General features: G+C 39.3%; 1 protein-coding gene across 10 annotated transcripts in view; it reads right to left on the bottom strand.

Annotated features, from left to right (window-relative positions):
- KIAA0895 (KIAA0895 ortholog) overlaps positions 1–24460 on the bottom strand; it is a 104289-nt gene that overhangs the window by 61997 nt on the left and 17832 nt on the right. For 2 of the 10 annotated variants that reach the window (XR_004351341.1, XM_032642246.1), the window contains exons 1-2: positions 22121–22443; positions 11604–12301 (exon numbers count right to left, since the gene is read on the bottom strand). Coding sequence is in view for 7 of the 10 variants with exons in the window: in XM_032642246.1 (XP_032498137.1) it covers positions 11604–12301; positions 22121–22145 (723 nt within the window). In the remaining 3 variants the exon portion in view is untranslated. Of the gene's footprint in view, positions 1–11603; positions 16689–22120; positions 22498–24460 lie in introns of those variants that run through there. The other 8 variants (XM_032642248.1, XM_032642252.1, XM_032642255.1 and 5 more) reach the window with 7 other exon arrangements.

Below are 24460 nucleotides of genomic sequence, written 5' to 3'. Positions count from 1 at the left end.
ATATTTAAACCACCAATTCAGAAAAGGAAAAATCTTGATATAAAACCTACAGCATTGTCTTGTATGATATAACAAACTTTCTGGAAAATCTCAACACTGTTCAGTAATCTACTTTTGGTTTACTTGCTGATTCTGTTTGCTGTTCAGCAATTTGGAAATCTGACCATCAATCACAAGCCACTTCACAGGCATGTGCTAAAAACCTATTTCCCTTTTCAAACAGTTTTCACTCAATGAAAAACTATATACAATAGGGACACTAATACGATATGAGTCTGGGTGATACTGTGGAAAGACTAGAAGTCAAAAGATCTGGTTTTACGTTGGTGCCCTACCTTTTACTGACTGTGTGATCTTAGGTATGTCATTTTACCTGTCTCAGGTTTAGTTTCTTCAGTGGCAAAGTGGAGATGAAAATCTTTGTGCTACTTACCTCACAGGGTTGGTGTGAGGATGAAATCAGAGATAGAGACAGAGAGTAAAAGACGACGGGCGGGTGGGGGGGAGAAAGAGAAAAAGAGAAACTATGAATGTGTTTTATAGTCTGTTTCCCAAATGACTGTATGTAGTATTTAAGGTAATTGATTTGACCTCTATTCAATCCCAACCCTCCCCTTCATTCCTCTCATTTTTAGTAAATTCTAATATCTAGAACTCTGACCCTCTTCACCCCCCAAATACTGAATAACCCCTAGATCACACAGTCCTTTTCTTTAAGCCAGTGTTTTCCAAACTTTTCTTTTTGGAAAAGTGGTTGACGAGATATTATTTTTAAAAAGGTCCCATGGCCAAATGTGTTTGGACTAAACAAAGTTAAACAAGACTCTTCTAAGCCTTTATTATGATACATGTGGTGAATATAACAGTTTGTGTTTTCTACCTTATATGGTCATCTTTTTCTCATGCAGTATTCCTCAGAACAGTTTGAAAATGCTTACTTCAGACAAGGATGAGGTACACACACGTTCTGGTACTTTGAGATTCTCAGAATGAAATAAAATATTCAAAATATTGAATGAATTTTTCAATGGTGGCTATTTCTTCTTGGTAGCAAACTAGGTATATAAAGATTTGGATTACTCAATCAGGTCTTTAGGCCTCCATTTAAGGTACTGTAGCCACAAAATGATGGGACACTAGAGCAGTCGTTACACACCCAAATACCTTCAGCTGCAAGCAGTAACCTCTCTGTAAAGCTACTGAGTTTATGACATCCGGGAGAGGAAACAGAAGAGCATCCTTATATACCAATGTTTTTTTTTTTTTTTTTTTTTTTGCGGTACGCGGGCCTCTCACTGTTGTGGCCTCTCCCGTTGTGGAGCACAGGCTCCGGACGCGCAGGCTCAGCGGCCATGGCTCACGGACCCAGCTGCTCCGCGGCATGTGGGATCCTCCCGGACCGGGGCACGAACCCGTGTCCCCTGCATCGGCAGGCGGACTCTCAACCACTGCGCCACCAGGGAAGCCCCTATACCAATGTTTTAAAAAACATTGAGCTGACCCCCACCTCCCAAAAAAGAGATGTGCAAGCTGAACTTGACCCTTGAGCCACAAATTTGGATCCACTGTTTGCAGACTACTTCACTAAATTTCTAGCATACCATTAATAAGGATCATTCATTCACTCATCTCTATGGTTATCTTCTCTGTGCCAATCACTGCTTTTATTTATATATTTTAGAATCTAAGTTCCTGTCTGACCATTAAACAGCGATTACATTGAAATTAACATAATTTAATAATACTCTGTTGGATATATGAATAAAGTGTTGTGAAAACATGGAGAAAGGTAAACTGAAGTGGGGGCACAGAGAAAATAGACGGCATTCCAGGTAAAAGGAGATAATATTGTCAAAAGCATACACAAAACAAAGAAAATGAAAACACAGTTCCTATACCTCCAGCCTAGGAACCAGGAGACTCATTCATTTAGTGCTAAGAACTCTGCTAGATTCTGGGAACAGTTGAAAAACATAAAATACACTTTTATAAAAGAGGTTAGTCTAATGGTAAAGGCAAAAAAAGAAACTTAAGGATGGTAACAGTGTGATAAATGTCATGATAGATAATTTGCACAAGATGCTGTGGGAGTACAGAGTTGACTTTGGAAACCTGAGCATGACCCAGATCATGAAAGATGAAAGGCCTGTAGGCCATGATAAAGATTTTGGACTTTGTCCTGAATTATGAGGAGTCCTAAAATTTTTCGGGAAGGAAAGTGACATAATCAGATTTGTACCTTAGACACTGACAGCAATGTGGAGAGCAGGAGAAACTGAAGCAAAAACACTTTTGCCAGTAATTCAGTCTTCTATAAGACAGACTGCAAACTATGACCAGATTATAATAAAGAGAAAAATGTTTCAATAAATTATATTCTACATATGCAGAACCTAGGAAATAGATTCAAGAAATTGAGTCTGCCTTCAATGATGGAACAAATGAAAGAACACAGTGGGACAAAGAAAAATGTCACTTGCAGCCGTCCCCCCATTCCCTTTTCCCTCTTCTGCACATTTGTGTCATCAGGGTTGGGGGTAGTTTGGATGTATACAATGATAAGTGGGAAAGTGATAGGGTAACTGCTACCAGGAGAAGATATTCATAAATAGCTTAGTACTGGCAAACTCTTTTTTCACTACCTACAAGGAAGAAGCAGACATTCAAACTGTTTTGGAGGAAAAACCCTGTTGAGATAAGAACCTGAGAGTGTACATTAGGCAAGTTTTCAAAGGCAAATCAATGAAGTATTGTTTCAAAGAGTCATCAAGGTCATACCTTCTTCCAAGGACATACAATCTGATTGGGGTATTTCCATCTCTGACTGTAAGAAAATCCTCCTTGCTATTAGGTTAAGAAATGACCTCACTTCTCCAGTTTAAGACACACAACTACTATGGATGTACTAAACTCAAAATAATTTTATAGCTTTAATGTATCTGGGAAAAGTCTGTGATCTGCTAAGCAAAAAATCAAGTCACCTAGGGAGAGGTATAGTTTAAAGAAGGCTTGCTTTTCCCTCCCCTTCACTGTTTGGACAACTTGAGGTCTACCAAGACAAAATACCTTCAATACTAGTACAATTAAAACTTAGCCTTGGACTTCCCTGGTGGCACAGTGGTTAAGAATCTGCCTGCCAATGCAGGGGACACGGGTTTGAGCCCTGGTCTGAGAAGATCCCACACGCCGCAGAGCAGCTAAGCCCGTGCGCCACAACTACTGAAGCCTGCGCGCCTAGAGCTCATGCTCCGCAACAAGAGAAGCGCCCGCTCGCCGCAACTAGAGAAAGCTCGTGCAGAGCAAGGAAGACCCAACGCAGCAAAGAATAAATAAATAAATAAAACTTAGCCTTAAAGAAATTTTATATCAAGACATACTGCTATCAGTGAAGGTATCTGATTTCCAATTGTGTTATTTCTATCAAAAAAGGAAAATGAACACGTCTTGCTTTAGAATACAACGTGATTTTATGTATTTATTATGCATGCATTTTAATATAACAATGAACTACCTATTCCATTTTCACTATCAACTCTAAAACCAAGACATTATTTTCTGAGGACCACATTTAAAAGTCTTTATGTTATGCTATTATTGGCCTCAATAAAACAGAGCTTATGTTTAATAGATCTGGTCAGAGGTGGCAAACTGGCAACCTAAGGGATGAATGTGGCCCACAAACAGGTTTTCATTGGTCTGAACAACCTTTGTTTGAATTATCTGTCAACATTTACAAATTAGAAGACCTGGTATAAAATTCAGGTTACCTACCTTCTCTTAAAAATTCTGAGGGTATGATAACACTAGACCCAAACTGTAGCCCAAGTTAGATAACTGCTGGTTTTTAGTTTCCTACTGTGCCCAGCCAGCTCCCTGCAATCATTTATGATCCCTGCTCAAATCCTACAGGTATGTCACCCTTGAGATACCCTAGCTGTATAAAGTTTGCTAACTAGGAAGAAAATCAGAAATTCCTAACATAATAAAGTTGGTCCATCTTGGTACTTACTTTGAATATCTGAACTCTATAAATGAAAATGCAATGCTATGCCACAGAATGTTATGTGTTACGTTGTTTCAATGCAGGAAAAAAGTTGACATTAGAGTTCTTTTCTCTAAATACCTCTGAGATTTTACAATAACTCTATCAAGTACCTTTGATAGCATGGGCCATTAACTTCCATTCAGTAATAAAGAAATTTAGGATACTCTAATTACATAAGCAGAACAGTTGTTTTAGTTAAGTAGATGTAGGATATCTTAACATCAAGTAATATCCTAATTCTTAAATAATATGGTTATGATGGAAATGGCCTTTTTGAGAGACATCAAATACCTTTAAAAAACGAAGTTTTTCTTGCATCTTGCTTTCCAACTATACTGCTTCACTTGTGGACATATCTTTTTGTAAGAAATCAAGTTTACGATACTCAAAGTTTTATTAAGACAGTATGCTTGCATTTGGTAAATTATGACTTTTTATGTCTCCAAGCCATTGGAACCCTTGCTTGCTCTGAGTCATATAGCGCTCCTGATGACTACTCTCCTTCCCAGAAGGTGCCTTGTCTGTGCTTTCCCCTTAAGATGCTACCGGACTTTTGGTGACAAGAGTTAATTTTACAAACCAATAATGTTAATGTGTAATACCTTAGTACTAAGTTTCAGTTTCTCACATTGGGGAAGAATAGACAGGTTGCCAGAGAGTCCATAAGCAATTTACATTTTTCTATATTAGAATAAAGATACATTGAGAAGTTTAATGTGACATTCACATGAATTTAAGATAAAACATTTTTTTGCTCACACCCTGATTTCATTGGTTTTTCTTTACATTTCAGCTGTTAGGCTACTGTCTTAGTAACCTTAGTTTGAAAAGTATACACCTGAATTGTCAAGGTCAATATACACTGTAGAAAGAACTGCATTGAAATGGTTTTTTTCCACTAGGTTTTATAGTTAGAGAAACAAGTTTCACTTAATTTGGAAAGTTAATTTTAACAAACCAAAATGTCTGCCAATTACGTTGAGTTAATAAAGCACTGATGTCTGAAGTAAAAGAATTTTCAGTTAACACAGCTGGCAGAAACTCTGAGCTTTTCTGTGATTAACATGTAACGTGGAAGGTTAGCTAAATGTTTTTACAAAATACATGAAAACTGGATACATAATATGACATGAAATGGAATCTTGATTTGATTAGCCACAGTATTTTGGGGCCTAGAACTTAGGAGAGATGTGTGTGGTCCTAGAAAGGGCTCTCAAGGATCATTTAGTCTATTTCCCTCAATATATATATAGGGAAAATGAAGCAGATACTGTGCAATGATTACATGAGTACATAGCATGGGGGCAAAAATAGAAACAGACATTCTGTAACACAGCGTGCAAGGGAAACCTCAGAGATCGAGTCCATCTCTCTCCTATAGAGCAAGAGTCCTAAAAATCAATCATAAGTCAAAGAATATTTTTAAAAGAAGGCAATTCTTGAATTTCTTAATTACAAGTCTAACAAACCTCTTATTTAAGACAGTAATTCTTACAAACAGCTATAAGACCCATTTCTCTATTGGCTAAGAGGGTTATATTTCAAGATATTGTAAAGATTAACAAGAACATCTTTAAGGAGTGCTTTGATATGCTAAGATGGAAAGATGAAAAAGGTATTTTACTGTATGTTTTTGACATTGATATTTTCGCAAATATATCTGCACATTTCTTCTAGTAACTACAAGTCTAACATCTGTTCTTCTTCACACTACCATTCCTCAATACTTAATCCCCCATCTTTCCCTCCAGAGGTTACAATGTAAGATGCCTGGAACCAAATAAAGGATTTCAAAAAGCTTTCTGCTTTATAAATCACTTCAGTGGATTATTTTTCACTTAGATGGTGGACTTTAAACATCACTTCCTTCTACAATCTCCATTTCATGCCACTGTTTGTGGCTTTTGCTATTGCTGTGTTTCCTACTTACTATGGCTGGTACAGCATTGCCACACCAGGAAAGCTAAGATGACTGCCCTGATGAGAACTATTTGATAGGGAGGGAACAGGGAATAATCTTTCCATTTTAGCTAATTCATGCAAATATTTCCTTCCATTAATATGGGTAATCAAAAACTGTATCTGCAAATAACTATTTTGAAAAATATAAAGTCTTAGGAACAGGAAAACAATGGGTACACTACTTCACTGAAGAAATTTTTGAAAGCTCTTTTTAATTATTTTGTTTCAGTTGAAAATACCTAATTTTAATCTTAACCCTCTTGTCAATACTTGGTTGTGTATACTCCACATGAAACAGAAAGGAAATAGATGAAATGCAATGATGAGGACAGTGGTCAACAGAGAAAAGGTATATATTGCGGGAGCTGTAATGGAAGGGATGTTTCTGCTTTGTTCCCTGGCAGAGTCAGAGGGGCATGAAGAGAGAAATTAGCCGCCTACAACGTTGTGGACAGCCTTTTTGGGGCATCCTTATATTTGCTTCTTTCAAATATTTACTCAGTTTACAGACTAGGCACCCAGTTTTAACTTTGCTACTCTTCCTAAGGCACTAAATAACTATGTACTATGAGTTGAGATTGAAGCTGTAGCTGAAAGATAAGGATGGGTGCCTGAACAGGAAGAAGGTAAATACGCTTGTCTTAAAGCTTCCAAAAGACAGTAATTAATAATCACTGTTTCATAGGTGTATCACAAAGAGCAAAAAAAAAAAATCTTCCAAGTCCCTATAATCAGCTTCTACCAAAGGCATCCCTGCCAGCTAAGTGAGGCTCTTTTGACCTGGTACCCTTTGAGTGCAGGGGGTGCACTGGGGTTAGAAAAGCCTGGTTGAAACCATTTTGTGAAACAGTGGTAAGCTGGAGTCCGGCCATGCTGTCTTGTCAGAGCTGACTGAATTTTTATTAATTTGCATGACAGTGATGTTACATTGCTTGAAGCTGGTCCTGGTAGAAGTATTTATATTTATACCACGGAAATGGAGAGCTAGTTTGCCAACATACCTTTGTGTGGAAGACAATAGAGTGCTTGAGAAAGACTCCTGGTTCTGCAACTTAAGATCCAAGTCAAGAAAGTGACTGCACTTCTCTAGATACTACTAGTATTGTACCTCAAAATAGGTGAAAAGTACACAGCATACAGAGTAACAAGCAAATATTAAGCACTCTATTAATGTTAGTTATAATTTTTCATATATAGATAGTTCATGTGACTTTGTCCTTAAATTTCAAAGCAATTTTAATGGAATAACAAAGGCGCAAGGGTCCTGAAAAAAAGGCAGTGTGAACAATTTCATAATAAAACAAGTATGCTTTTTTTGTTCATTCTTTCCCAGCTACCCTCCATGCAACATTTCTAACTTAGCATACATTTAATTTACTTGAACTTCTAAGACAAATATCATACAACTAAAAAGTATTAGAGGAGTACTGTACTATAATGCCAAAGAAGAACCCCATGCTTATGGTAAACATCAACTCTATTGTATGAATGTGAGCCCCAGGCTCAATTTGTGAATGGCACCTCTTGGAATGGTGCAACACAATGGCCCTTTACAAAGCTGTAAGAAGCCAGACCTTGTAACTGATCAGGAATCTCAAACTGACTACTAATACAGCCCATGGAGATGTTTTATTTGGACAGTACAGAGTTTTTTCTTCTAAAATCTGAAGGTAAATGCCTTTAAAAAAATCAACTTAAGCCCACCACTCCCTATTTCTGATATCCAGCAAAGTCTGGAGGAAACACGAAGCAGCTTCAAAAGAGTCTTCTCACAATGAAGTCACAGAATGCAATTAACTTCTCCAGCAACTGAGTTGTAAGAACATGTAAAGATTTGTCTACCAAGGAAACTTATTACACACTCACTGCCCAAGGTTTTTATTATCAGCTGGTCACATAAGCACCCCTATGCCTAGCACATTCTAAAATTCCAGACTCCCTAAAGGAAAAGAAGTATTTAATATAAAACATACTGTTTGCACAATTTAGGCACAGCAAGCTACTCTTATCATTTAGGGAAAGTTTTATTTCAGTGTAGGAAACTGTTTACCAGTCAAGTTCCCAGACGCCAGGCTCAGGTTAATCTTGCAAGCAGGCCTTTCTAAGGATGGCAGTCTCAGGCTTGTTCTGTTAACTCCTTCTGCACCCCTTTACCTTTTCTTCCCTGACAGCCAGAGGGGTAGCCTCAGCCCAGGGTCTCTACCCAACACAGCAAAGTCTTCCTTCTCTCCCCATTTACCAATCACTAATGATCCCCACTGCTCCAGTTTTGTTAACAAATAAGAACATAATTCAAACTTTACCTTATCGAGCCAAACAAAAGTTGACTTATTTCCCATATGTTATTAAATATCACTCTACTAATCAGGGCTTCCAGTTAGCAGGATCCTAGCCATAATCTACAATGAGACACGATTCCAGCTAGAGGTGGAAAATCAGTCATTTAAACTACCCATTGGCTTTATCCATAAATATGTAACTTCCATTTGACTGTTGGAAATACTGCCAAGGACTCCCAGCACTGCCCTGAAGACCCTTCTCATCTCTCACTTCCAATCTTGTTCAACAATGTGCTGGGTCTAAGACCATACGGATTTTATATCTAGGTTTCCCAGGATGGTCAGCCACAGAGAAGTAAGGCAGAAAGTGTACTGGCTGCCAGTTGACTGCTCAAATGTGCCACTAAGGCTTTACTTCTGACCCACGAGTGAGCAGGCACCTGACGCTGGACAGCTTTCAGCATTCTCTCATCCTAGATCCCTTCTTCAGCATCCAGGAAGCACTGCACTCTTTCCTGCAAAGGTCCACAACCTCAGAAAACAGACATTTCAGTTTCTGTCCCAAGGGCTGGGGAGCTGAGGCCCACCATGGCTGCCAGCAAGAGGCTAAGCAGGGTTCAGCAGGCTCCACCTGGAGTTATATTCAAGTCCTGCAGCCCATGCTAGATGCTCTGAACCACCTAAAGGGCCTAAGTGCCTCCTGAGGAAACTACTGCCTGGACCAGAAAAAAACTGAGTCCTGGAACTCCTTGACATTGACAGGGCAATCAATTAGGGATGACCAGAACCTGAGCACTACCTTAGTTCCACTATGGTAGACTTATCTCCGCATGGATTTAGCATTGTTCTGCCTACCTGTACACTAAAGAGGACCGCGGTCACTCTCCAACAACAGTATAGATTGCCTGCCTTGGAAAGATCCAGATCGTGAAACTTGAGAGACTGTCAGCTAGGGATTGGCAAGGCCTCAAGGGTGGAGGCCAGAGACAAATGGGCTACTCAGCCATCCTGGCCCCTCTGTGTGCATTTCTGAATCCTGAAACCAGCCCTGAAGCTGCTGCTTTAGCTTCACAGCTGGGGAGGGGAAGGATGTATCATGTCAGAATTCATTCAGATGCTAAGTAGGAACTTAAGCATATTTTATGGGGGTCTTGTTCCGATAAATCTCCCTTATTTGATTAAAGTGGTTTGAAAAGTACAATTGGCATTTGCTGCAATCATTCTCCCAAATGGTAGCATTTGAAGTACCAGCCAGCTAGGATTGCTGGTGCTGTTTAGAAGCCTCAAACAACCCAAGCGTAAGAAGCTGGAATTGGGTTAAAATAAAGATTGTAGAGCCAGAAACCAAGCACTGTCAATTCTCAATCTCTGGAGCTGCTGATGCTTCCTAACTCCCATCCAAGAAAATGAAAGAGCATTCATTTTGACCTAATGGTGGGAAATCCCTTTCCCAACTGGTAGGGCTTGCAGTAGGACTCCAAATTAAAGAAATCTGGTAAAGAAATCTCAGCTGTCTCTTTCAGCATTAAGGGGGAAAAAAACAAATAGGATTTTTATAATTACCATAAATTTTAAGTGAGTGAAAGCCCTATTCAATCAATTGCAATTTCCACACCAAAAAAAGAAAAAAAATCATAAAATCACTGCCAAAATAATAGCTGACCTTTTCATTAGTGTTTAGCACAATTTCATATTTCAATAAAAAGGGAATGTAATACATACTACTGTATATAAAATAGATAACTAATAAGGACCTACTGTATAGCACAGGGAACTCTACTCAATATTCTGTAATGACCTATATGGGAAAAGAATCTAAAAAGGAGTGTATATATGTATATGTATAACTGACTCACTTTACTGTACACCTGAAATGAACACAACATTGTCAATCAACTATACTCCAATTAAAAAAAAGGGGGGGTGTACCTTCAAAAAAATAGCAGCAGTAGAAAAGGCTTTTTCTAACAAAGGAAAATAAATAGCAAGATTAAAATTGTTTTAATCTTAGAATAAGCTTTACATAATGGCTTTAAAAGACTGGTCAGATTCCATGTAATTTATAACAAACAATAAAAAATTTGCTGGCTGCAAGTCCAAAGAACTTGCACTGCAGCAAAATGCTAAAATAGGGCATTTGCCAAAGGCAAATGGAATCACGCAGCTTCACCTAGCCTACAGATTTTCAATCACTGACAAAGCCAAGTTGAACCTAATGCATTATAAAAACCTGTACAAAATTAATTTAACCAAATGTAGCCTGCTTTTATGATCTCAACTCTGTGCCCTGAAGGTAAACATCAGCCAACTTCCCCTCAAATAAAGTGGATTCTTTTTTTAGAAGATGTTGGGGGTAGGAGTTTTTATTAATTAATTAATTTATTTTTGCTGTGTTCGGTCTTCGTTTCTGTGCGAGGGCTTTCTCTAGTTGTGGCAAGCGGGGGCCACTCTTCATCGTGGTGTGCGGGCCTCTAACTATCGCGGCCTCTCTTGTTGCGGAGCACAGGCTCCAGACGCGCAGGCTCAGTAGTTGTGGCTCACGGGCCTACTTGCTCTGCGGCATGTGGGATCTTCCCAGACCAGGGCTCGAACCCGTGTCCCCTGCACTAGCAGGCAGACTCTCAACCACTGTGCCACCAGGGAAGCCCAATAAAGTGGATTTTGAAGTTTATTAAGACCTTAACACACAAAACTGTGTGCTAAGTATCTAAACTGAGCAATTTGGAAAGTGTTGCTTATATCATCCACATCGTGATTTGCTATAATTTTTAAAATTCCATTATTTTCTTCTTTAAATGAGTACTTATACATTTGATGATTATTAAAAATTTCAGTAAAGCATTAAAAAGTTCTTTGGCAAGTATCAAGCCTAGTCCCCAAAATGCCTTTAGGGGCCTAAGCAAGCTGAGAATGTAATATAACAGGGAGAACCAGAGATACTGCATGCTCCATCTAACGCATTCAAAATCAAAAAGAAAACAAACACTTGTCTGTGGGCTGACGAATGGGCCATAAGTTTGTAACTCCCAAATGAAAGCTTGGAACCAGAATCTGAAGCTTTTTCCTAATATAGTTGCTTCCTAACACAACGTCTATATAATAGATTCTTTTACAGATTCTGATTAGTGCAAAGTAGTTTACATATGAACTGTGACACTCACCTGGAGATTTCTTGTCACATATTTACATGTCCTGGATGGGAGTTAACTATAAATAACTGGAATATTTTAAAACAACTTTTTTTGGCTTTCTATACGATGGCAAATAATTGTTTTCATTACATAAAATGAAATACTACTACTGAAGTAGCATTTTACCTGCTTAAGGAACCGGTCAGTTGCGTTGCTGTGCTTGGCTAACACACTTGGCAGAGAAGGATTAGCATATTCAAACTGAGGATTGTAGGTATAGTCAGACTTAAAGAATCTCACTTTTTCTTTCTCCAAGTTGGTGGGCTTTATAGCACTCAGTATACAAAATTTCTTTCCAGAAAAGTCATCTCCTTTTTCAAAACTTCTAGACAGCTGAGGCTGCGGCTTTGGCTTTGGAAGAGTGGAGAAATGGCGTCGCTTGACCTTTCTTTCATTTTTGGGTTTAGGTGGCAGTACTGTGCTGTTTCCTGTAACAGAGATATCATGTGTAAACTTTACAGGACTTGACACTGAACTAGTGACAAAAACAGCAGGCTGCCTTTCTAGGCAGTACCAAGTATCACTGCTCATCACAGGCACTGGGGCTTTCATCTTGCGAAGATCTTTACTACGTGAAGAGCTAGATTTGCTGGGTTTTCTACATCTTTTGGAGTAGGTGGAGGAAGACTGTTTTTGTGAATGATGCTTTTTCTCCTCTTTGCTCTGTAGTAGGACGTTGTAACTACTGGTTCCAGTTGTGAAAATGTCCTTTAGTATTCCAGGAGATAAATGTGAAATGCTTCCTTTGCTGCCAATAATCAAGGACTCTTCTGCATTTAGAACAGACTTCTTAGCAAGTTCTTGCTCAGGCCAGTGAAGCTTTTCTGTGTTAATAAACAAAATCAAAACAAAAGAAATAACAAAAGATACCAGATGAAGCAAATTGCTTATTATGTGAAAAGTATTCTGAAGGTTCTGTAAACTTTATAATTTTGCAACAATTTTTAGAAAAGACATTTTTAATATTAAAAGACTATATTACTAAACTTTGGTCAAGCCAGACACAGTCACTTCTGTAAGAATGAACATATGCTAAATTATCTATAAAAATCCTCAGCTTCAAACCATTTAGATGACCAAAGTCTAATCTAGATGTGAGATAATATACATAAATAATCTGAACACTCAACTCTACCAAGAATGTGGATTTCGTAGAAAGGATATAGTTTAATAGTATTACCAATATCAAAGTAAAATCCAAGGCATTTTCAAAGCCAATACAATCTTGAAATCTGACACTATATATAAAGGTAGCCATCAGTAAAAGGACAACACCGTCTTACATATCTCAAAAAATTTTTTTAATTAAATAAATGATATGTGCACATTCAAACACGTTTTAGTAATGTCACTCAATATTTATTTGTTGCTTTTCTTAATTTTAGGCTATAGGTTAAGATTAAAGAAAATCAAGTTTTTTCTTGCCAAGACTTAAAAAAATAATTACTATGTAAGGTATCAGTATATCAAATGCCAAATTAAGGAGAGGTCAGTTTTGCCTTTAGATCTCAAAAGTGCTTTAAAGAGGTAAGAATAACTTGAAATATTGTTGCTTGTGTAGTGTTTTAAAACTGTGTTGATTTGCATTCTTTCATTCCACAAATACGGGAATATTTGTGGAATATAATAGATACATGGATCTGAAAAACATCTGTATAAATACATTGCTCTTGCCTTCAACCAGGTTCTAATCTGGCTCTGAAGGTAAGGCAGTCCTATGAAGATCTGAGTACTAATACGAGGTAGTATAAGCTTAAACGTGAAAAACAAAAGATACAGACAATAACCTAGGGTTCAGGGAAGGAAGAGAAACATTTGAGAGGATTTCAGGTAAACCCTTAAGAGCTTTCAGATTCAATTCTAAACTGACAAAAGTGTTTGAGTTTGTCTTAAATCCTGGTATTTGAACTCCTATCTGACCACGTCTGCTTGTAAACCTTTTCTAAATCCTTTCTGCAAATGTGATACATGATTCTCTCAACCACCTCTCTTTTCTAAGTCTCATGGATCCTTATGCCTCTAGCCCTCAACCTCTGGCTCCTACTATGGAGGCAATTTCAACGCTAGCTGACTTGGACAGCTGCCTTCCTTGCCAAGAAGGAGACAATTTATTTAATTCCATTTTTAAAAAACTGTTTATCCACATAGATCTGTCGCTCACTCACTCAAGATTAGACATTCAGGGATCCTTTCTATAATAAGTAGTAATAAATAATAATAATAGCAGCCACTTTGTTGACACATTTATGTGAGTTTGGGATTTCACCAAAAACCTTGCATGTTATACCACTTAAGCTTCAGGAGTGTTAAGTAATGTGCTCAAGGTTATACGACAAGAACGTAGTGAAGAGCAAACTGTGATTCAAATGCAGATGTGTCTGATTACAGAGTCCATGCTCATTCTATTATATAAGGTCATTCATTCAATTATCAACAGACATTCAGTATTAAGTCTGCTACATGCACAGCACTACATCTTTTCTTCCTCTGTACAAACACAGCACCCCAGTAAGACACAGTAATCTGAATAACTGATGTATTCAATACTAAGATAGGTACCAGGACCATGTGTTATTCATGTTTCTCTTTCCAACATCTAGCATGGTTTCTGGTAGATATTCAATAAATGTACACTGAATAAATAAGTGAATGAATGAATGGCACAACCCTAAACATGCCATTCTCTGACCACTTTAGATATACAGGTATTTGTAGTTCTGGAACCACTCTATATTTCTATGAGGAGATGATTGTAGAAGTGGAAATATAACCTGGAAGACCTTGAACCAGTGGTTCTCAAATGAGAGCAACTGTGCCCTCCAGGGGACATTTGGTTGTCACAATTAGGGAGGGATGCTACTAGCGTCTTGTGGGTAGAGGCCAGGGATGAGGTTAAACATCCTTCAATACATAGGACAGCCTCCTACAACAAAAATATTCATCCTAAAATAATGCCACGGTAGGGAAACCCTGCACTAAAAGTTTTTAAAGCCCGGAAGTCTTAGGGTTTAGGGTTAAGAAACAGTATGAGGTCAAAAGTAGATAATAAACAATCCAAATATGTAAGGTACTTAGAAGTCCTTCTAGTTAACATTTTCTAGGCCAACATATGAAATTTGAATTCTGCTGTCTAAAGGTAACATGAAAGTATAAACTTGCAGGGGCTAAATAAAATGTCTACTACATGGACAAGCTGAGAGATAGGAACTAGACTGCACAGGGTCATGCTGAAGGTTGACTGTATAAAGAAGCCATTCAATAATGTGAATAAACAGAACAAACAAAACTTTCATCAATGGCTGGTAAGTCCCAGATCCTCAGGGGTTTCATACTTAAGTGTTGCCAACTGATAGTCAAAATTGGGTAGGATGGGCAAACATAGGCTAAGGAACACAAGCTGCAGTCCAAATGCCCAAGAACAATGTCGGTGTCCCTAACAAGACACCACAAGTTTAGGAGACAAGAGGTGATAATGAAAGTCAGACTGAAACAGACACTGAAAGGAAAAGAGCAAGAGAACTGAGATAAGAATAAGGGTATCACAAACTGAGAAAAGTTGGTTAAGGACTAGGCACAGCCAGGAAGGTAAAAGGAGGTAATCAGGTTTTTCTCGTTTGGTCTTCATAATAAAAAGGGGGAATAATAAAAAAAAAAGGGGGGGGATTTACCTCAAATTAAAATCAGTTAACAAAACTACTCTGAAGAATTCCTAATTTGGGTGGTTTGTTACAGGTATAATGATTTTTTTTTAAAAAAAGAATATTCAATGTAAAAAGTGCTTTCTTTGGTTCCTAAGACTCAGTAGCTCTGTTGATCAAAGAGCTGCGTTCATAGAGTTTTCTGTTGTTTTGTCATAAAGCATCTACATTCTTAATTCTGTCCCAACTCAAACAACCTATACACTTCAGGATACTTAAACAAAAGTCCTAAACCAGCTGCCAAAACACTCAAGGAGGAATTGGGGGAATGGGAGAGAAATTACAGTGTGTGCATGGCAGAACCCCTTTCCCCCTCCCAGGAGTTGCAGCATTTCAGTTCACTTGCTAATTATCTACCTGAGAGGTTCAGCATCAGTCCTTTTTAAGCTCCATCTGCTCATAAGTAGTCTGGGAATACCAATGGTGTATCTATTTAGTAAATGTCAATCCTGCCAAATGTTGATATCCCATGAAGTTCATAAATGTGGTGCATGTGGACCTTCAAACAACTCTTACAAGATAGATATAAATTAATTTCTCAGAGTCATGCTAATCTTATTTTAGTTGTATTAAGTACTAAAAAACCTAAAATACTGTTTTTGTCATTTTAAATACTACTGTTTAAGAAAAACAACCTTTAAAACAGGCTTAAGAACATAATAAAAGGACAAGAAGAAGAGTTCAATGAAGAACATCCTATTCTCCTAACTCCTTTTTTCCTGAAAAATCAAAACTTTAAGCATAAGCAGGCTTCTTTGGGGGCAAGTGTAACTCATTTTCTCTCATAAAAGTAATAAAATAAATAAAAATCATACTCTTATATTAAAAGTCACTATTTAATGTAACATTTTAGCCACCAGCAATCTGCTTCACTATAACCTTGGAGAAAATGAAAATAACTTGTTGATCAAAGAAATCATTCACCCCAAAATGATTAACTATATTGAGGGAAAAAAGGAAAATAATATTACATTAAAATTGATAGTATATTCACAAGTGGATGACTATACTGAAATTACCAACACAATGAAAGCTGAATTTGTATCTAGAACAGGAGTAAAGAATACCAGGATTCCTGGCTTCCATTCCCAACTCTTTCAATAACCTCTCTGTAATAGTGGCTTCATCACTAAACCCATCAGCGTCTCCTGATCCTCATCTAAAGGAATGGAAGAAAGAGGGGAACACTGCTCACTAAACTCTTAGTGTTTCACAACTGAAATAGGTGAGGTTTCACAGTAGTTACAAGGTCTCTGGCTGAAAGGAAGATCAGATCATCAGAAACAAAGCCTGCTGGAAAATACCATTCAACCAATTTTGACCCATAAAATGGCAATTTCATATGGTTCACTTATACTTATGAAACCTGAGAACCTGGGGTAATTTTATACCACAAAACGATAGGTTGCTTGATTACAAACAGAAGAGGCAAAACAAAACAATTCCCAAACAAGATAAACACTTTAGTTTTGCCAAGCTGTTCATCATTACTTAAACTCAAATGATCTAACATCTGTCAACAGCAGAAAGGATGAGTAAATTGTGGTATATTCATACAATAGAATACTATATGGCAATGAAAAAGAACAAACTGAGTTTGCAAGCAACAATATAGATGAATCTCAAAGACAATACTGAGCAAACAAAGCTAGATCAAGAGACTACATACTGTATAATTCCACTTATATGTGGTCCCAAAACAGGCAAAACTTGGGACTTCCCTTGTGGTGCAGTGGTTAAGAATCTGCCTGCCAACGCAGGGGACACGGGTTCAATCCCTGGTCTGGGAAGATCCCACATACTGTGGAGCAATTATGCCCGTGTGCTACAACTACTGAGCCTGCGGGCCTAGAGCCCGTGCTCCTCAATAAGAGAAGCCACCGCAAGGAGAATCCCGAGCACAACTAGAGAAAAGCCTTTGCACAACAATGAAGACCCAACGCAGTCAAAAATAAATAAATTAGAAAAAAAAACAAAACAGGCAAAACTAATGTATGGTATTAGAAGGCAGAATAGTGCTTATCTTTGAGGGAGGGGTTATAACCTGGGAGGAGGTACCAGGGTACTGGGGGCTAGAAAGCTATCTTGTTCTGCACAGTGGTTACATATGTACAGATTCATCAGGCTGCCCATTTAAGACTCAAGCACTTTACTGAATGTAAGTTACACTATAATTTTTAAACTGGTATATTTAAAAAAATCAGTATCTTTGAAAACATTTATTGCCCAATTTGTCTGCATTATAACAGATAATCTTTTAATTATAATACATCCAAATTCAACATTATCCAATATAGTTTCTCAGCTGTAAGTAAACAGAGAGATGAAAAGGCACTGCTAAGTATCATTCAAGAACTGAGAAACTCAGCTATACTTCAGGATTCTTAAAAATGTCACAGCCCCGGTTAGGGGCAGTTCAGTGTTACTCTATCAGCAGCAAGGACTCTTATAATGTGATACTATTGTTTTTTGGTCAGAAACTGCTTGTGGTGGTGTGCTTTTGCAGTTAGAAGCATGCAGGGCATTCTATAATGCTGGGAAATGATAGGCTGTGGTAAAAGAAAATGCATTCAATACCATCTAAAACAACAGTGAACATGCGAGAAAAACTTCCCCAGGCTTTCCACTTAGGGTGAAGAGAAAATCCTAATCATGGCACATGAGGTCACTCATGGTCAGGTCACTCTGCCTCTCTGGCCCCATCATGCACAATGTTCCCCCTTAATCAGTCCACTCTAGCTTCCCTTCATTCTGTCAATCCCTCACACTCACCACTCCCTCTCCAGACACAAAACATCTTCATATTCTGTTCCCTGTGTTTGAAGAGCCCTCCCCTCTCCTCTCTGTTAGCTTAATCCCTATTCATCCTTCAGTTCAAGTATCACTTGTTCAGGAAAACTTCCCTGGAAGGTTCTTTGACTCACTTGTCACAGTTGCAGTCTTACATTTGTTTATATGATGGCCTTCCTCATCACTGAAATTATAAGTCCCATTATGGCATACATCTATGTTTGTTTCTGCTCACTCACTGCCCTGAGAGGTAGCCAAGGAAACAGAATATTTGAGAGGAGAGAAAGGATTCAGGACTTGAATGCCTGAAGGTTGAGGCAAAAATCATACCAGGACGCATAAAAATGTGAAACAATTAGTGATGTTGAAGATAAATTTTAATGGCAGGTGCCTACTGCTGTAGGACAGACAGGAGCTACGTGCCTAAGTGTATTCATCCCACATGGCCAAACACTGCTCTTAAGACTTTTGTCTCCCGTAGTTCTAAACATTCACTTTTGTTACAAAGGAGCTTCATTTCCAGATGATTAATCACTTCTTATATCACATACAAGATACAGGCAGTAGGAATTCATAAAATAACATAATCTTATATGGCTTCTGATAGCATTTTGTTACTCACTTAATGAGCTAGATGTCTTCTTCTATTTTGAAAACAATTTTATAGTCAAGTAAAATATGATCTTTCCAGGCAAAAATTAGACTTGCCTGTGATAAAAACTTAACAGCACCTGGAGTAAACTATCAGCTAATGTACCACTGATGTTAAATGAGATACACATGTTGAATTTTGTGGCTTAAATCAACATACAGTCATTTAAACAAGGGTTCTGACTTTCCTAGTGGTTGAGAAAATGCGCTTTGGAATGGAGCTTCTCTGATTTGAATCTTGGCTGTTTATTAGCAGCTGTGACCTTGAGCAAGTTACTTAACATCTTTGTGCTGCAGTTTCCCTATTTGTAAAATGGGATACTACTACTATGTACCTCACAGTATCAGTAGGAGGATCAAAAAAGGTAATATATGTGAAGTGCTGAGAACAATGCTGGCTTGTACTAAGCAGGTGTTAACTATCAGTATTATTATATGCAATACTATATTCAGCTCCTATAGAAATACTCCATGGAATAATGTAAATGGGAAGATATTCAGAATCATGAAATTTGGATTTCCAAGGTAAATTTAACGTTAAGTAATAAATTCTACATTCTACAATCAACATTTTAGTGGCTTTAGTATAATAAACCATCTTCTTTAAAAAGCTATGAGAAGGTAAAGAAATCTCTTCTGATTTGATCCCATTTCAAACAGCATATATAACATACAAATCTTTCTTTTTTATTTTACTTCTCCAATCAGTTCACCAGGATGTTATATTTAGATTATATTAAATCATGACTAATAAGTCAATAGTGAGTAAGATACTATATTGGAAGTGATTTCAGAAGCAAGTAACTGCTTCAGTCCTGAAATAAAACAGTTTGCTCTATACTTATTTTAAAGCTGAAAAGAAATAAACACATTTCCATCAGTACCCTTACCACAAACAAGCATGCTCTTGATGCTAACCGGAAGAACATGGGCTTCTAAGATATCAATGAATGATGTGATAGTGAGGGAAAAGGAGGGCATGCTTTCAGCTAAACTCTCTTCATAAAGTTTCTGGCCGTTGAAACTGGGCTTTCTGATATGTCAGCAAAATGCTAGGCATGGGGTTCTAGAACTATCCTTTTAACTTGTCAAGAAATTTATAAAAGAAATGGAGAAACTATTTTGAAAAACAGCCAGTCAGTTGTTTCTTTGTTTTGCGGTACGCGGGCCTCTCACTGTTGTGGCCTCTCCCATTGCGGAGCACAGGCTCCGGGCGCGCAGGCTCAGCGGCCATGGCTCACGCGCCCAGCCGCTCCGTAGCATGTGGGATCCTCCCAGACCGGGGCACGAACCCGTGTCCTCTGCATCGTCAGATGGACTCTCAACCACTGTGCCACCAGGGAAGCCCCAGTCAGTTGTTTTAAATGAGGCTTGAATTGTCTCAAATGACTATTTGAATTTTTATTGAACTACAGAAATACACTGCCAGATTATCTTATCTCAGGAAATGCAACATGCAGAGTTGGATTGATATGTCTATTGCCACTAAATTATGGGAAGAGAGCTGAGGCAGGAGGAGTGGGTCTACTATTTTAGAAAGTATCTCTCCTCAAACTTCCAACTCTGCATATTGAAAAACAGGAGATCCACTTTGTTGCTAACTGGTCAGATACCTGCTTTCTAAAACTAATATTATCATAACTGTATTTTTCCTCTACCATGATTGTTATGCTTTGGGGAAATCATCTTAATTGATGTTATTTCTAAATCGTTATCTAATAACCTTCACTAGTATATTTTTCTAACTAGTATATTTTTTCTCCAGGGCAGTGGTTCTCAAATGGGGCGGGGGGGGGGGGGGGGGGGGGGGGGGGGGGGGGGGGTGGGAATTTTGCCCTCCAGGAGACATTTGACAATGTCTGGAGACATTTCTGTTTGTCACAACTGTGTGTGTGGGGGGGGGAGGGGGGTTACTAGCTTCTAGTGGAAGAGGCCTGGGAGGCTGCTAAACATTTTGCAATGCACAGGACAGCCCACTGCAACAGTTATCCACCGACTCAACATTAATAGTGTCATGGTTGAGAGACTCTGTTCCAATACAAAAAGAAGATATGGTACTTTAAAGTAGCTTTCGGGACTTCCCTGGTGGCGCAGTTAAGAATCCGCCTGCCAAGGCAGGGGACACGGGTTCGAGCCCTGGTCCAGGAAGATCCCACATGCCACGGAGCAACTAAGCCCGTGCGCCACAACTACTGAGCTTGCACTCTAGAGCCTGCGAGCCACAACTACTGACCCCACGTGCCACAACTACTGAAGCCCGCGCGCCTAGAACCCATGCTCCACAACAAGAGAAGCCACCACAATGAGAAGCCCGAGCACTGCAACCAAGAGTAGCCCCCGCTCGCTGCAACTTCAGAAAGCCCATGTGCAACAATGACCCAAGGCAGCCAAAAATAAATTTTAAAAAATAACTTTCAATTTTCATTGTATTTTAAGATGAAAGAACAGGATCTACATCAAATCACTTTAAGAAAAAAAGTTAATGCCAATTTAAGTTGCCTCTTAAATCTTAGATCTTGTAATTGTCTGTTTCCTGACAACATAAATAACAATGAGACAAATCACAGCAATGTCATGACTGCACAAAATCAACTCCTCATTTTATAACCTGGAACATGAAATATAAAATTAAGACCATAAATATTTTCATTAAAAGTGAATTTCGTTATACAATTTAAAATTTTGCAGAAAAATGGTCTATTAGGTACAGCGATGCCTTAAAGTAAAAAAATCTGGTCTTATTTTGAAGCCAGTTTCAAGATTAGACCTTTCCCTTTACTCTGCTGTTCTTCGGTGTTTTTAGTCATGATACTAGGTTATCAAGAACGCTGTCTTGCAGGAATGTTAGGCAGAATCAAATGATGGGAAAATGGCCTAGGAAATTATTCTAATATTGTGTAAGATAATTTTTAAATGATTAATATACACAGTTATTTTCTAAAAATAACAAAAGGCAAACAACTTTCTGACCTGGGGTCTAAACAAACATTTTTTGCGCTTGGTATAATACTTACTATAAAGTGACCTCTTAATATCAACTCAAAACGTTCTGATTTAAGAATAAAAGCATACATAGAGACAAAAAGTATAAATACTGATATATAGAGATGTGCTCTTTTGCTTAGCTCTGACTTCTGAACATTCTAGAAAGCTAGATCCTAGTGCACTACAATGCCTAATTACATATCTAACAAGCCTTGAAACAGAATTTAACAATATTTAGATTGTACATTTGTAGGGCCGATCTATTACACTTTACCTCACTACAGTTCACAGCACGCGCTTACTGATAATAAGTGACAAAAGGAAAAGGGACCGTTTTCTCTTTTCCCTGCACACCTTTTCCCTGAGCACCTTCCGCGGGTTCCGCACTGTTCAGGGCGCTGCGTTGAGCACCGAAGCCCACATGCTACCGTCACCTCGGCCTCCGGGTACTCGCCGCAAGCGGCCGGGACGACTCTGGCCGCTCCCGCCAGCCCAGGGGCCACCCTTCCTGGCACTCACCCGTCACGCGAATGGACTCCAACATCGTCCCGCTGAGGCCGCGGGCGGCGGGCTCCGCGGGCGCTGGGGGCGAGGGCCAGACAGGAACCCGGCGGGCCGCCTCTAGCCTCCGGCAGTGCCTCAGACGCGGGGTCGCGGAGGAAGGTTGCTCTCGGCGACCGGGTTTAGGATAACGCGGGTAAGGACGGACGGAGACGTGCCGACAGAAAGCTGCAAGCAGCGTTCCCTCCAACCCGCAGGTGCTGAAAGGTACTCAAAGCCGCCCAACACTGGGCAGCTGCTCTTAGCACCCGCCGGCGTGACGTTGCCGCTCCCCCGTTGCTAGGAAACGCGTGCCGTCCGCGTGCGCCGCGCTTCACGGAGCCTGCGCGCCGTTGGAGGCGCCAGAGATACTGCGTCCTGGCTCGCATGAAGAGAGGAGGAACTACAACTCCCGGAGTGCACAGCGCAGGCCCGTGCCTCGGGAGCTTGTGGGCGGGGCCCTGGGAGAGGCTCGGGTCTCTAGCCTTTCGCATAGACGCATTTTGACTGATCATCCCCGTAGACATTTGTGCGCTGTTCAAGGGGGCGTTAACTCCTCAGTAGATTTTACAAGAGACAGGTGGCGTGACACTCAGTCCCAGATGCGAATTACAAAACCAGTCTCCTCCGCCTTTTTGTTACCTTTCCAGGTGCAAAAAAGCTAACACAACTTCAGATTGCAGGTGGTAGTAATGAAGGTGCTGGAAGCTCAACTACATTTACCCAATGAGGACCCTGGCATAATATACTAAATACTAAAATACAAACTTTAATTTATGATTGTGCAGTTGGCAGGGGCTGATTGTTGTTTTTGTTCATTATTGGGTGGGAAATGTGGAGACTATACCATTTAACGAACATTTTCTGAGAGCCTAACGGGTGCAAGGTTCTGAGACAGGCCTTGAGAACACCAACAAGGGAAATGAAGTAAGGCTGGAGCTTACAGTTGAGAAACTCATAAGATAGCATTGGCACTGTCAATTTTCAAAGCCACATTTTCTCTTTATCTTTCCTCAAGGTTGAGATAGGACATAGAAATAATTGTGGGATGTGTTTTCAAACTCAGGAACAAAAGGAAAGTTGAAGTTATGTCAGGGAACATCATACTCTAAAAATGACAGACCAAGTGAGAATTTGTATCTTTTTCACCAATTAGGAGCATATGATGGAAATTTGACAGTATCACAGATAGTGCATAACCCCACATCCTAGTGTGTCAGAAAATCTTGTGAACACTATTTTCAGAATATATCCAGGATCCAGTCACTTCTCACTATCACCACTGCCACTTGTCTGGCTCAAGCCACCACAAGCTTTTGTTTGGATTATAACTGTAGCCTCCTAAATGAACCCCATGTTTCCACTCTTGCCCTCTTCACTTTACTCTCAAAACTCAGTGGCCAGCGTGATCCTGCTAAAAAGTCAGATAATGTCAGTTCTCTGTGAAAAACACTTCAATGGCTTCCTTTCTTACCTATGAGGTCCTTTAGGACCTAGCCTACTGCCATCTCTTTGGGCTCATTTCCCACTGCTCTCCTCCTTGGTCTCCTCCAGACACGCTGGCCTCCTAGATATTCATCAGCTATGCCAAGCACTGTTTCACCTCATGACCAATGCAATTTGGGACATCCCCTGCCTGGCATGCTCCCCCACCCCCAGCACCCACCCTGGCCTTAAGCCCACAGAACTAGCTCCTCCACTTCTCAGGAATTAATCCAAATGTCACTTCTCACTGAGGCCTTTCTTGGCCACTCAATTTAAAATTCCATTCCATTCTCAGATTTCCTATACCCTTTCTCTGCTTTATTTTTTTTTTCCTTAGCACTTAACATTATATAATTTATTACATATTTTACTGATTTCTTTTTTTTAAAACATCTTTAATGGAGTATAATTGCTTTACGATAGTGTGTTAGTTTCTGCTTTATAACAAAGTGGTTCAGCTATACATATACAAATATCCCCGTATCTCCTCCCTCTTGTGTCTCTCTTCCACAATCCCTATCCCACCCTTCTAGGTGGTCACAAAGCACCGAGCTGATCTCCCTGTGCTATGCGGCTACTTCCCACTAGCTGACTATTTTACATTTGGTAGTGTATATATGTCTATACCACTCTCTCACTACGTCCCAGCTTACCCTACCCCCTCCCCATGTCCTCAAGTCCGTTCTCTACGACTGCGTCATTATTCCTGTCCTGACCCTAGGTACTTCAGAACCACGGTTTTTTTTTTTAGATTTGAAAAAAAACTGGACAGCTACATTTAAAAGAATGTAGATTCTTTTTTTTTTTTTTTAGATTCCATATATATGTGTTAGC

This window comes from Phocoena sinus, chromosome 9 (genome assembly GCF_008692025.1).
Source record: "Phocoena sinus isolate mPhoSin1 chromosome 9, mPhoSin1.pri, whole genome shotgun sequence".
In the NCBI taxonomy this organism is placed as follows: Eukaryota; Metazoa; Chordata; class Mammalia; order Artiodactyla; family Phocoenidae; genus Phocoena; species Phocoena sinus.
Note: the sequence above shows the minus strand (reverse complement) of the source record. Positions and strands in the feature narration are given on the sequence as shown.